Source organism: Branchiostoma floridae, chromosome 15 (assembly GCF_000003815.2).
Source record: "Branchiostoma floridae strain S238N-H82 chromosome 15, Bfl_VNyyK, whole genome shotgun sequence".
Classification (NCBI taxonomy): Eukaryota; Metazoa; Chordata; class Leptocardii; order Amphioxiformes; family Branchiostomatidae; genus Branchiostoma; species Branchiostoma floridae.
The window spans coordinates 288,675-302,323 of record NC_049993.1 but is presented as its reverse complement, the minus strand read 5'-3'; the positions used below and the strand labels follow the sequence as shown (position 1 = coordinate 302,323).

Genomic DNA, 13,649 nt, shown 5'->3' with positions numbered 1-13,649 from the left:
TCAGTTTTCACTTTTCTTATAATGCCTATGTTTTTGTTTTGCAAACACAATCAATTTGGTTCCATGAATGTTTCTCGTCTATATCTATGTCTAAGAAGCGCGTGTGACTTAAGTTTACTTGATTGATAGCTTTGCAATTGATATGAATTATAGGTTTGGTTAAGGTTGAGTTCTGATAGCTATTAGGCTAGCCCCTGAGGCGTCGCCAAAAACTGGTTGTATTAAAGAAAACCCTTATTTCCTATAATCGAAAGCGTTCGATAGAGCCAGAAATATTCCTATAGTGTATTCGTTATTTTCTAAAGATGTGGTTAATTTCTAAAGATGTGGTTATTTTCTAAAGATGTGGTTATTTTGTATGTCAACAAGATAATTCAAGAACGGCTGGATGGATTGGTTTCATACTTGGTGTGTTGGTAGGATGTGACAAAAACTAGAAATGACTAAATTTTCCCTACCGACGGATTATTTTAGGCATGAAGGTAGCTTAAGCAAAGATGTTCTCAATTATGTGCATATTATGCAAATGATATGGCATCTATTTAATGGTGGTATGTGGTCTCCGAACTCTACTCTAAACCTTTTTCTGCGGTGATCATTATCATTTACCACCTATTTACGTCCTGGCTGACCTTTTTCAACGCAGATATGACAGAAAGTTGTACTCTAATGGCAGCTACTTTCTCTTTCTCATTAGAAAATGCTACAAGACTTTCATACTTTTTATCTGTTTTTTCCCCACCAGACCATCAACTTGTATGAGTCAATGAGAAACTTAGATGGTATGTTTCTATTTGAGACATACATCACTTGCGACAAGCAAGTTCTATCATCATAAATAGAATATACAAATCAGGCATAACGCTAGTTCACCGTTATCCACAGGGGTAACCTATATCCGTTGTTCTTAACAACTGCGTATCTAGGGATATCAAGTCGGCGGACGGTGGTTTCAAACTTCAATATTGTGAAAATATTGCAGTTTAGAACCACCGTCCGTCGACATAATATCCCTACATCCCTTGTCGTTACAGACCAACCGACATAGGTTCCCCCGTGGATAAAGGTGAACTAGCGTTACGTCACCAAAATGTTGTTAAACGTTATTTCAATGAGGTATTCGAATTTCTCCCTTCGGTTTCTCCCTTGTCATGACAATAGTCCACCGCGACATTGTAACTGAAAATTACTAGAGACTGCAAATTCAATGAGGTTCACACAACACACCACAAACACGTTAGTGATATGTGTATATTTTGGATTCCCTTGGCAACATGTGTTTAAGTGAGGTCCATACAATTTTGAAATATTCCTGTTTTGTACTAGAAAAGATGAAAAGAGCCCAAATATTACCCTTCTAGTTAGTCAATATCTTTGCTCAAGTTTATCCAGAAAAGATTGGGGTTGTTACTGTGTTTATAATGGTCAATTACAAATATTTTTGTTAACTTTGTTCAGACAAAAGTAAGGATGGCCATACCAGTATATATATATATATACCCATTTCTCAATTCTTTGTACAGTTACATCCAGCCGTGAAACCCACTATTCTTCAATTTGTTGCGGGTTGTGAAAGTTTCATGTATACGATTAGTAATACTTTGAGCACTTTTTGAAAGCGCTTCTTTCCCGTTCCAGGTCCGAGCGGACGGTCAGCAGTAAACTAGCTGGTCGGAGCGATGACGTCACGATGACGGAGGGCGAGGAAATGGCAAGATGTTGGCATAGCTGTTTGGAGTTCTGGGTCGGCTGTGCTGACAAACTGCCATTTCCCGTTCACTCCTATTACAACTAGCTTCCACGTGGCGTAAGGGGCTTCATACAGAAATACCGTGTGATTAGAATTTCAACACTTGTGAGCAAAGGAACTCCTCTGTCGTACAAACATGTTCGTAGAACATTGCATGGCCAGTGTGACGAACTTAAAATAAACAGTAACCCGAAATGTACTTTTTACCTCCGACTTTTCCAATGACAAATGTTGCATGCTGATGGACAAACTGGCGGAAATTCAAATGCATTTGTCCCTGACATCGTGAAGCAACTGATCCTCGTATTGGCCTTTAAGTTTGTTAATGTTGTTTTCTAGAAAATGAAAGATTTCGATGTTACGACCCCATCTGTTATCAGCCAAAAAGATATTTCATAGTCCATTGCATACGTTTTTGATCTCTACAAAAAATCAATAAAAGCACCATAACTAAGCTGCTTTGCTGTTTCAGTTTGTGAACAGCCAAAACATTCTTGGCTGCAACAAAACTCGTTTTTCTTGTACGGACGACTCGGTGTATAGGCATTACATGTGTACTCAATTCAAAACAGCCGCTGGAAGGCTGGTGCCGCTTTTAAATCCTTTGTGGTTGTTGACTGGAGCTTGATCAATACTCTCCGAGGACAACAAGAAAGGCGGCTGGTTTAGTAAAGAGCGTCACGGGTTAGCCGTTAGCAGAGGGTCATTGATATTACAAGATTGAGCAGTGGTGAGTAGTGCTATGGTCATTCGTGGCTTGGCCTACGTATCTACATGTAGTATAGGCTCTCTCCACGGTCGAGGTAATCGCCTCGGTAGGATTTTCACGCGGTAAGACTTTGCCCAGTGGGAGTTTAATTGGACGGATTCCAGGTTAGGAGGTGGTTGGCTGATCAGGTTCATATACAGATAGCTCCGTTTCAAGGGAACTGAAATTTAGTATTATTCATCAGATGTGGGGAATTTCAAAGGGAAGCAGAGATCTTACTTAAAATAGTATAGCTTGCAGAATGAAGATCGAACATTTTATTGTCATTGACTTCCGACTTACTAGAATAAATTTGCTTCTTCCTGATCTGATTGATGGCAACACAACAGGAGCCCTGTGTGCTGTGACTGGGACACGAGTAACCACCACAGTGGACCGTATTGACTCGAATTAAACTATTTTACAAAAATGCAGTTTTTGGTAAAATCCATCAAAAGAATGCATCCCTAGAAATATGGGGACAGTCCATCTGTTGTGCCCATTCTTAACTCTGTACATACATACCTACCTTGTCAAAATATTAGGCACATAAAGACACAAGAAGAACAACAGACAACATCAATACCAACACACATGTCATAGACTAGATTGTAGACGAACTTAAATATTAAAGTGAAGAGAAGATGAAGAGTTTCAGTCTGAATGCTTGTTTTTATTTAATAGATATACATCCACGTGTTCAACAAATTTGGAGCTTGGGGTTCATCAGGACATTGCTCTTATAGGTTACATGTAACATAACACTATAGAAATACATTGTATCTACAAGATATCATGTTTATCATATTATCAAGCAACCACACTTCCATGAGAGAGTAATGACCTCATTTCCCATTTCTTGGCAGCAGCTATCTACATGAAATCATACATCTACACACATTCAAACTGCCATAATATTGAGCACGCTTTCTCTACCTCTCATAGAATTCTTCTTGGAAAACCATTTTTACATAATCTTAAGCCCTCTGTTGTGCAAACACAAAGATCAAGATGGGATATAATTATATCACAAGAATCAATAAAAACTTCTCATTTCTTGAAGACTTATCAAGACTCAGTCTGTGCAAAATAATGCACCTAACTTAAACCACTGGTCAGACACATTGCAGATACCTGACATGTCAAAAAAGGAGGAAACACAGAAGAGCCTGGTCATGCATTGTGCAATGGAAACTGCAAAATGTGACAGCCGAAAGCCACACTAAACGTACCATTGAAAATACGCAATCTAGACAAATTTTTCATGTTGGTGTACATATTGGTCGTTGATTGTGTTGCAGTAAAACTTCTACAAGTTTATTTGAGAGAACATTTACTCCAATACAGCTGCAAACAAGTTTATCTTTACAAGCATTTTCCTTTTCATGCTAAACAAGTTGACTATAATGTCATGAACATAATAGTGACCCTACTACATGAAGCTTGCAGACATTCTAATACACATATTATATAATTTGAACACATCTATGCCCTATAAGGAATTGATAAAAGCATGAAGGTTTCACACATCCTGCCCTGTACTGAGAGTCAAACAGTCACTGATTGATGGCATCTTGCCAATAGAGTATCTACATGTACATGACCATTAGCTTCCAATACACGCACACACACAAACACACCTACAACTAGAACTATACGGCACGACAGTTGCATAGCTGCTGTAAAATGTGGCATGCTCAATCTCCAGGATGAGGATAAGATCGCTGTGAAGCAATTTTTAAGTTTCCCTGGACTAACACAAAACAGATTCTTATTTTGCTACTGTGACAAGAACATTCTGAGTTTTGAGAAATTTTACAAAAACTGTAGTATAACATTGTGTACTCATAGGATTAACCAACAGCTGTCATAGAAAGAGTGTACGTGTATATGTGCGTGGGATGGTGAACAATTGATAGGTTGTGGGCTTTACAGAAGACAATTGTTTGATAATTGTAGGTCCTACAACTTTGTACAATACTGAAAAGATTTAGACCTACAAATTTTGGTTGTAAACCTGTCATACCATAATATTCTGTGCCAGGGCACTTTCTTAATGCTGTATTCTCTGCATTCAACCTTGTTTCATTAAGGATAGACAATATGATGACCCACACATTTTCTTTAACAAGAAACTCATTTAGACATACACGTACACATATATATTCAGGAAGAATCATTGCATTTACCGGTATAACATAGCATCAAATTATCACACTTAATTACTGGAATGTTCAATAAGACCACAGCAAGAAAATACTATGGATAAAATCAGCACGCACATTGATTTGAATGTTCCTTCGCAAAACATCCTACACACGGGCAGATGCACATTTTTTTATTTGCTAATGGCAAGATGACGTCTACAGATTCTGCCTTGATCAACTACACGTCTGTTACCCGGGGTAGTACAAAGGTAGTAAGGCAGGGTGGCACTGGTACAACTTGTTGTACTATATCAGTCCTTATAGTCATTGCTGAAGAATTTAGGCCACAAAATGTTTGACATTTGTTCAATGACCACCCCCTTTGAGTAAACAAAGAGTAGTAGGGCATCAAAGAATATGACATTTTGCAAGTTGGCCAAGCAATCAGGCAGTGTGGAGTTTTGGGCAGATGGCATGGGTCAAAATTTGTAAAAGTCTTTATAGCCTTGACCATTTCAACTGCATTGAAAGTCAGCAATGTCTAAATTTCTACTTTCTACAGGCATTAAAACTCTGTTAGATGACAGAAGAATATGAACAGAGAGGCGCAAGGCATATTTTTCACTTTTATACACTTTTATTCCTTTTACATGTGTGTATGGGTTACATACATGTGTATCATCCAGAAAAGTTTTAAAGCCACTTTTTTTGGCAGTCAGGGAATTTACTTAACAAACTTTTACAAAGCTAACAATTTGCATATAGAGACAAGGAAGTCAGCCTTGGTATAATGAGTTTTCTTTGTCATAAAAATGCTTGCAAGTATTATTCTGTAAAATGATTTGAATGTTAACATGAGCATCATTATCATCAGTGTATTATTGAATACAGGAACAAAATTCTCGCTGGTTATAAAACCATGTTTTATTGCTACAATTCTTGTTTCTGGTCTCTCAATTTGAAAATATAGCCATCTAGTTTTTTTTACCTGCCTTATTTTTCTTTTTTTTTGCCCGCAGTAGATGTCATCCATAAAATTTACTTGCTGTGGCCTAACATTACATACTAGAAAGGAATGTGGCTGTTATTACAATGGTGCAATGTTGTGCATTTAATCTTTTGCTATGTACACGTACATGTTCATCAACAATGCTACATGTACAGTACATTTCTGAGAGGGTCTAAGGTCTAAGGCAATGTGGGCCCACATGTACATTACCAGCAGCATTATTTCTTCAGCTCAAACACAATGCTGGACACCACTTGTAACGTAGAAGGGAAGTGTGTGTTGTTGGAGTACTCTCAGCAGCCCTGCTGCCACCTCTGCCCACTCTACTGGCCTGGTCTGTCAGGACTACTCCTAGTACAGTGGCTTGCTACCTTGCTCCTCAAATTCTGCCCAAGCAGCATTCAGCTCAAAGAAGATGAGTTTGGCCATTTCTTCTGTTGGTTTATCAACATGCTGTAGGGCACAGAATATGTTCCTATGTTACAGGCACAAAAGTAGAACCTGTGCTTACATGTGAAATTATCCTACAAGATTCAGTCTGTAACATGGAAAGGAACTTAGTCAGTGAAAGGTAAGAAAATTTGATGACCCAGTACAGAACTACAACTTTATCAGTTAACTCCATGAAACATATGAGGGTGCTTCAGAAAGTAATGCCATTGGTTTTATAACAGGTTCATTTTTTCATGGAATGAATTGAAATTTGGCACAAAGGTAAAGGCATATATCCTCCTGATATTAAAATATGTCAATTTACTTTTTACATTTTTATGAGTGACTGAGTTGAGTTCAAGATGACCACACCCCTGGTAGCCCGTCGGAAGAAATGAGAGCCTCAATTAACGTGTAATTGATAATGTCCCTGACACACTTGTAGCTATTGTAAGAAACTGAACCTGCACAATGTATCATGCTGCATTTCTTGTTAAGCCACATGCCCATTTATTTATATGTTTGAAATCCAAGCAGTTTTTCATTTTTCATTCCTGGGGTGAAGTGAGGTATGAGAGCGGATTTTATGGTCGTGGATCAGGGGTGGGCTGATTAAAGTTTCTGTAGCCAACTTTGTTCTTTCTCTTTCTTCCGACTTCTGAGAGAAATCAAACTTAACACACTTCTTGGTCTTTACATTGTTAATAATTGTACCAAGTTTCATATCTTTTGGTTTATGAAAAAGCAGTCTACAGAGACCTTCAATCAACAAAACACACATTTGGCTATTATCCAAACTGCCTGCATGTAATACAGCAACTCACTCAATTCTGGCAGCTTTAAAAAAGGAATCATTGTTTGGACAGATAGACCACACATGTACCTTGTCAGGATGGACATATAGACCACACATGTACCTTGTCAGGATGGACAGATAGACCACACATGTACCTTGTCAGGATGGACAGATAGACCACACATGTACCTTGTCAGGATGGACAGATAGACCACACATGTACATTTTTGTACCTTGTCAGGATGGACAGATAGACCACACATGTACCTTGTCAGGATGGACACATAGACCACACATGTACCTTGTCAGGATGGACAGATAGACCACACATGTACCTTGTCAGGATGGACACATAGACCACACATGTACCTTGTCAGGATGGACTGATAGACCACACATGTACCTTGTCAGGATGGACAGATAGACCACACAAGTACCTTGTCAGGATGGACAGATAGACCACACATGTACCTTGTCAGGATGGACAGATAGACCACACATGTACCTTGTCAGGATGGACACATAGACCACACATGTACCTTGTCAGGATGGACAGATAGACCACACATGTACCTTGTCAGGATGGACAGATAGACCACACATGTACCTTGTCAGGATGGACAGATAGACCACACATGTACCTTGTCAGGATGGACAGATAGACCACACATGTACCTTGTCAGGATGGACACATAGACCACACATGTACCTTGTCAGGATGGACACATAGACCACACATGTACCTTGTCAGGATGGACAGATAGACAAGCCTTCCTGTAGTATTTCTTGACCTGGTCTGGCTGCACCAGTTGGTGCATGCCCACTTCCTTCCATCTGTGCTCCCCCTCCCACAGAACTGTGTGCAGGGAGCTGAGAAGAGCTCGAATGTTCCCCTCCTTTCCTTCTATCCAGTCCAGTATCTGTGGGGAAAAAGTTTAATGTTACCTTGTAACTGTCTCACTGTTGGTAAAGCCATGTTGACTTGATTGCATGAATGACATCCATGTGTGCATCAACTTTTGGCCATTTCCAACAAAATGTTTTCAACTATACCTTAAACTGTACAATACAGTTGCAAAATGAGCAAACATGTCTAGTACTCTTACAACACTCATCACTTCCTGAAGTCTCAGAAATCGTTTTTGCTGACTTTTCATACCTCTGACAATAATTCATCAATGCACAATTAGTCAAATCTGTCACCAGCATCAGTTTTTTACTGTAGCAGATGAATAATGCATATAATATATGTCCTTTTTCACTTGTATTCAAACAATCATACTCTCATGTCCCTAATAAACATACCCTCCGAAATAAACATACCCCCCCGGACAAATCGTCAATATCTAATAAACGTACCCCCCGGAATAAACATACCCCCCGGAAAATTACCAAATTGACATGTATTTAACTGTGACCATGCTACTTTTCCCCTTGACCTAAGCATTAAGAAATAGTCTATAGCGGTCACCTGTCGAATGCGATCGCGGCCAGACGATTTTCAGTCCGGCCGCTATGCCAACACTGCCGTCACGGGCGCGTGGCCGGCCAAGTTACGCTGCGCTAAATAGTAAATTATCCACGAGGGGATCACGTTTTTTTTCTGTACTACATCAGCAAAATGTCGGTTCAACTTGGACTCTTTATGAAGGAGACATTGAATAAAGGAAACATTACACAAAATTATGTGATTTTATGCCAAGTGTTGTTGAATTCACGTGGCGTTTTTTTTCTCATCTCAGACTCTTTGCACTTCTACCCTTCTATACATCGTCATTTCTGTGCAGACTGGAAGGCTATATGGGCAGATTTTACAAATAGACCGTCCGTTCATGTATCTGATGTTTTAGGTTCTTGAAATGCATGTAAGCTGTCCAAATTTTCGTACTCCGCGGGCCAAAAATGGAAATCTCCGTCTTTGCGTTATTCTCTAACATGGCGTCGCAGCAGCTGATAAACAAGGTCACTAAGGGTCAGTGGACGACTCCATTTTTACCAAGGTAAAATATCGCAACAAGATTCCTGATGTGTAGCATAAAATACATTGATTACGGTATAAAAACGATTAAAATCTATTAAATGAAAGTTAGTTATGCGAAAACTAGACTGAGGTTGATTTTTGTCAAAGAAATAAGCCTACGTAGAGAAAGTTTTATTTCGACGTGACCATCTCGGCATGATGGCACATGCATCTACAAAGGAAAGTTATGGCGGTTTGATGCTTAGAAATGATTATGAACTTGCTGTTTTTACCGACGAATTCCTGTCGCTTGGGAGAATTTGCGGCGTCAAAACTCATATCACAAGGGAAACGAAGTTATAGTTGTTATTTTTACGTCCAGCATTTATTATGTGAACGAATCACTCTTCCGCCTCGCTGCCGAAAGCGGCCATGGAACCACAAGACCGGCGGGAAATTCCTCGTGGAAGGTGCTGGTTTACGATGTAAACAGAGACTATAAACTACTACTAAATTAAAACTAAAAGTTCTTTATGTAAAAATTGCATTTCAAAACGTCAGTGTGGTGTTTTATTTTCCCCCAAGAACAACATTTACTTCGTAGCGTCATAGCGAGATCGACCGAAATCACCGAAAGAGTACGGCGTACGCGTACACGCTCATGGAAATCCGCGCCGTTTCGCCCGAAAAAATAGGGAATTTTGAGCAAAAATACCGCGGAAATATGGGCAGAAACCCCCAAAATTCAACTCTTTGAGGGTCCTGGCTAAGCAAAGCCCCAATTTTCAGAAAAAAAAATAAACGTACCGTCCAAAATAAGAACGTACCGGGTGGATTGTGAGGCTGAAAAAAATAAACGTCCCGGTACGTTTATTAGGGACATGAGAGTAATATTTTGGTGTAACGTCCACAGCATTACTATGAGAGTGGCAGGGGGGCTCCATGAGGGTGCTGTGGGCTCCACAAAATCATGGTGCTCATTGCATTGCACAAAAGTGTGGTTTATTGCAGGTTTATTGTATTAAATTTGATTAGGAATCCATCATACAAAACCCACTTTCAAATGTTAAGCAAAAAATAGTACATAACAGTGCAGTGATATACCTTCAGTTTCTGCGGGTCTGTTTCCCCTGCTCGAAGTTCTTTCCTCAACTCCTTCAAGGAGACACGCTCACTTTTCTTAGCAGAGGAGGCAAAGCCCTGCTGGGACAGTAGGTCTTCAAAAGCTGTTTCTTCCACCTTTGGACGTGCACCTGTATAATATCAATACCCATTACTTATTAGTTTTACATGATCCTATACCAGAAAAACTGGCTATGGATCAAGGATGAGATCCTTTACTTTGGCAGCATGACCTGGAATCAATCCTACTCTACCTCGTCTGATTCCCTATAGTAGTCAGGCACCAGATAAAAGGTATCATTGACATTTAGATATTCACATAAAACATACAGCTCCAAAGCACACATGAACCTACACCTGCATTGCTATGACTGATTCTGATATGACTGATAGAGCATGATTGACAGATGGCTGTGAGGTCGTTGTGACAGAGCATGATTGACAGATGACTGTGAGGTCTTTGTGACAGAGCATGATTGACAGATGACTGTGAAGTCTTTGAGATAGAGTATGATTGACAGATGACTGAGGTCTTTGTGATAGAGCATGATTGACAGATGGCTGTGAGGTCATTGTGACAGAGCATGATTGACAGATGACTGTGAGGTCTTTGTGACAGAGCATGATTGACAGATGACTAAGGTTTTTGTGACAGAGCATGATTGACAGATGACTGTGAAGTCTTTGAGATAGAGCATGATTGACAGATGACTGAGGTCCTTGTGACAGAGCATGATTGACAGATGACTGTGAGGTCTTCGTGACAGAGCATGATTGACAGATGACTGTGAGGTCTTCGTGACAGAGCATGATTGACAGATGACTGTGAAGTCTATGAAATAGAGCATGATTGACAGATGACTGTGAAGTCTTTGAGATAGAGTATGATTGACAGATGACTGAGGTCTTTGTGACAGAGCATGATTGACAGATGACTGTGAAGTCTTTGAGATAGAGCATGATTGACAGATGACTGAGGTCTTTGTGACAGAGCATGATTGACAGATGACTGAGGTCTTTGTGACAGAGCATGATTGACAGATGACTGTGAAGTCTTTGTGACAGAGCATGATTGACAGATGACTGAGGTCTTTGTGACAGAGCATGATTGACAGATGACTGAGGTCTTTGTGACAGAGCATGATTGACAGATGACTGAGGTCTTTGTGACAGAGCATGATTGACAGATGACTGAGGTCTTTGTGACAGAGCATGATTGACAGATGACTGTGAAGTCTTTGAGATAGAGTATGATTGACAGATGACTGAGGTCTTTGTGATAGAGCATGATTGACAGATGACTGAGGTCTTTGTGACAGAGCATGATTGACAGATGACTGTGAAGTCTTTGAGATAGAGTATGATTGACAGATGACTGAGGTCTTTGTGACAGAGCATGATTGACAGATGACTGAGGTCTTTGTGACATAGCATGATTGACAGATGACTGTGGTCTTTGTGACAGAGCATAATTGACAGATGACAGAGGTCTTTGTGACAGAGTATGATTGACAGATGACTGAGGTCTTTGTGACAGAGCATGATTGACAGATGGCTGAGGTCTTTGTGACAGAGCATGATTGAAAGATGTCTGTGTGACAGTTGCTTGATTAGTGCAAAGCTTGTGTTGTCCAAGACAGATAAACAGGCACATCTCACCTGAACATTGTGAAGCTCCTTGAATGCAGAAGGGAATAAGCAGGGCCATGGTGTCAAGTAAAAGCTCACGACTTAATTTAGTCCATCACTATTCAATCGTACAATGTTGAGATAAAATCATAATTTTTTTTATAGAATAATAAAGAGGAAGAGGCCAGATGCATACAGGTACATGTAGATCATATACAAGTTTTTGGATGTGAAATTCAAATATCTTCCACAATTTAGGTACTGAAGACTAAAACTATGAAGTCTACATGTAATCACCCTTGTCATAACAGTAAACACACTCTAAATTGCGATGTTTTTGCCACATGCTTATATGCAGCAGCTACAGGGTTAAGATTCATGACATGTGACTGTGTTTAAAAGCTTAATAAAAGAACAAAAATCTTACCATATGCAGAGGGATTCCATCTGGATCTGTTGTCCTTATCTGTCATTGGTAGGTTGATGTTATAATTTGGTTTGGACTTGAATGCTTGTTGTTGCTGCTGTGGAGATGACTGTGGAATCTGCCCTCCCATTGGTCTGCCAGCCTGCTGCCATGGCTGCTGCTGACCTCCACCCCACCCCTGCCCTGGGGAGGCAGTTCCCTGCCCTGGGGAGGCAAAGCTGCTACCTGCCTGTTTAGCTGCTGCTGGCTCGCTGTTGTTTCCTGGAGTCAGATGACTCCTGAAGTTCCCCAAGTCTGCAAATGGGTCGTAGACTTTGCCTGCTGGTTTTGGCTGATGGCTGGGGGAAGTGACGGGACTTGTCCTCCCACTCAGACTGATGGGAGTGTTTTTTCCACTGCTACCAGGGCTAGTGCCACCCCACGCCATGAGGTTGGGCTGGGAGTGGCTCTGATGGAAGGTATTGGGTGACCAAGTACCTAAGAGATTAGGGTCTGTGGACACATGGGTAAGAGTGGCACTGGCTTGGTGCCCCCAGGTGCCCATCAGATCTGTCTCAGACGGTCCCTGGGAGGGTGTGCTCTCCATGACCTTGAAAAAATCATCAGCGCTCTTCTGACTGCTCCCTGACTGGCTTTTGGAGGGTGAAGTGAATGGGTCAAATGTGGTATCATCTACTTTGTCATTTGAGAAGTCTGCAAATGGGTCAAACATTCCTTGTGAAGACTTTGGACCCTTGGGATGTATTATCTCTTTGTCCTGATGAATTGGCCCGTAAGTATCACCAAGCAAGTTCTCTATCTGTGATCCATTCTGCTTTGCTCTGGGGTCAATCTGATCTGGTCCTGAAAGGAGGTTTAGGTTGCTCAAGTTCTCCAAACTTGACTTGACACTACTTGCATTGGATTGCGATGGCTTCAATCCACCACCCAACAAGTCAGGGCCATGCTCACGACTACCCTCCAATATGTCTGGAGCAGGGTTCTCGCTTCCAAGATTCAGCAGATCTATGGCAACACCCTCTGCAGAGGTGTCAGTACTTTGGAGGTCGGTGCTATACAGGTTAAATGCAGATTTGCTGGTGCCCTCTTCCTCCTCAGCAAGCTGCTGGAGGCTGACAGTATCATCAGCATCAGCACCATCTGCCTGCCCACTCCTCTGTCTGGACCAGACTGCCCACTCATCATCAGACTCTTCTTCCTCCATCAGTTCCAGGTGTTCTTCAGCAGACTGCGCCACCTGTCCTTCTGGTTCCTCTGTGGGGGATGGAGGCTCTCCTGATTGGTCAAAGTGTGAAGGTGAAGCATCCGAGGCATCACTGTCCTGGCCAGAGTGGTCCTGGTAGGGGGTGATCATTGCTCTCTCAGTCCGACCTATGGCGAAAAGAGCTGATGTAAGGTTCAATGTGACCTCTATGGAATCCTGTTGATGAATACATCAGGTCCCATAATACTACACATGCAGAAATGTTTCAGGTGGTTTATGTTTTCGGTTTTTACAGCGGAAGCTTCACAGTGAACTCTACAATATAAACATGGATTGACCACAAACTGTCCCAGCATTCTTTGAGTGCATTTTATCTGCCATAGAGCCTAATACATTGTACATATTATGTTGTAATGGAGTTACTG

General features: G+C 40.9%; 1 protein-coding gene and 1 long non-coding RNA gene across 2 annotated transcripts in view; one reads left to right on the top strand and one right to left on the bottom strand.

The window, feature by feature from the left end:
- The window catches only part of LOC118432517, a 6,946-nt gene extending 3,391 nt beyond the window's left edge, over positions 1 to 3,555 (top strand). Inside the window, exon 2 of the long non-coding RNA XR_004833096.1 lies at positions 1,639 to 3,555. This is a non-coding gene — a long non-coding RNA (uncharacterized LOC118432517). The remainder of the gene's footprint in view (positions 1 to 1,638) is intronic.
- Positions 3,156 to 13,649, bottom strand: part of LOC118432516 (cyclin-G-associated kinase-like) — a 41,269-nt gene continuing 30,775 nt past the window's right edge. Inside the window, exons 21-24 of the mRNA XM_035844125.1 lie at positions 12,021 to 13,391; positions 9,947 to 10,095; positions 7,626 to 7,802; positions 3,156 to 6,107 (exon numbers count right to left, since the gene is read on the bottom strand). Coding sequence (XP_035700018.1) covers positions 6,006 to 6,107; positions 7,626 to 7,802; positions 9,947 to 10,095; positions 12,021 to 13,391 — 1,799 coding nt within the window. The 3' untranslated portion in view covers positions 3,156 to 6,005. The remainder of the gene's footprint in view (positions 6,108 to 7,625; positions 7,803 to 9,946; positions 10,096 to 12,020; positions 13,392 to 13,649) is intronic.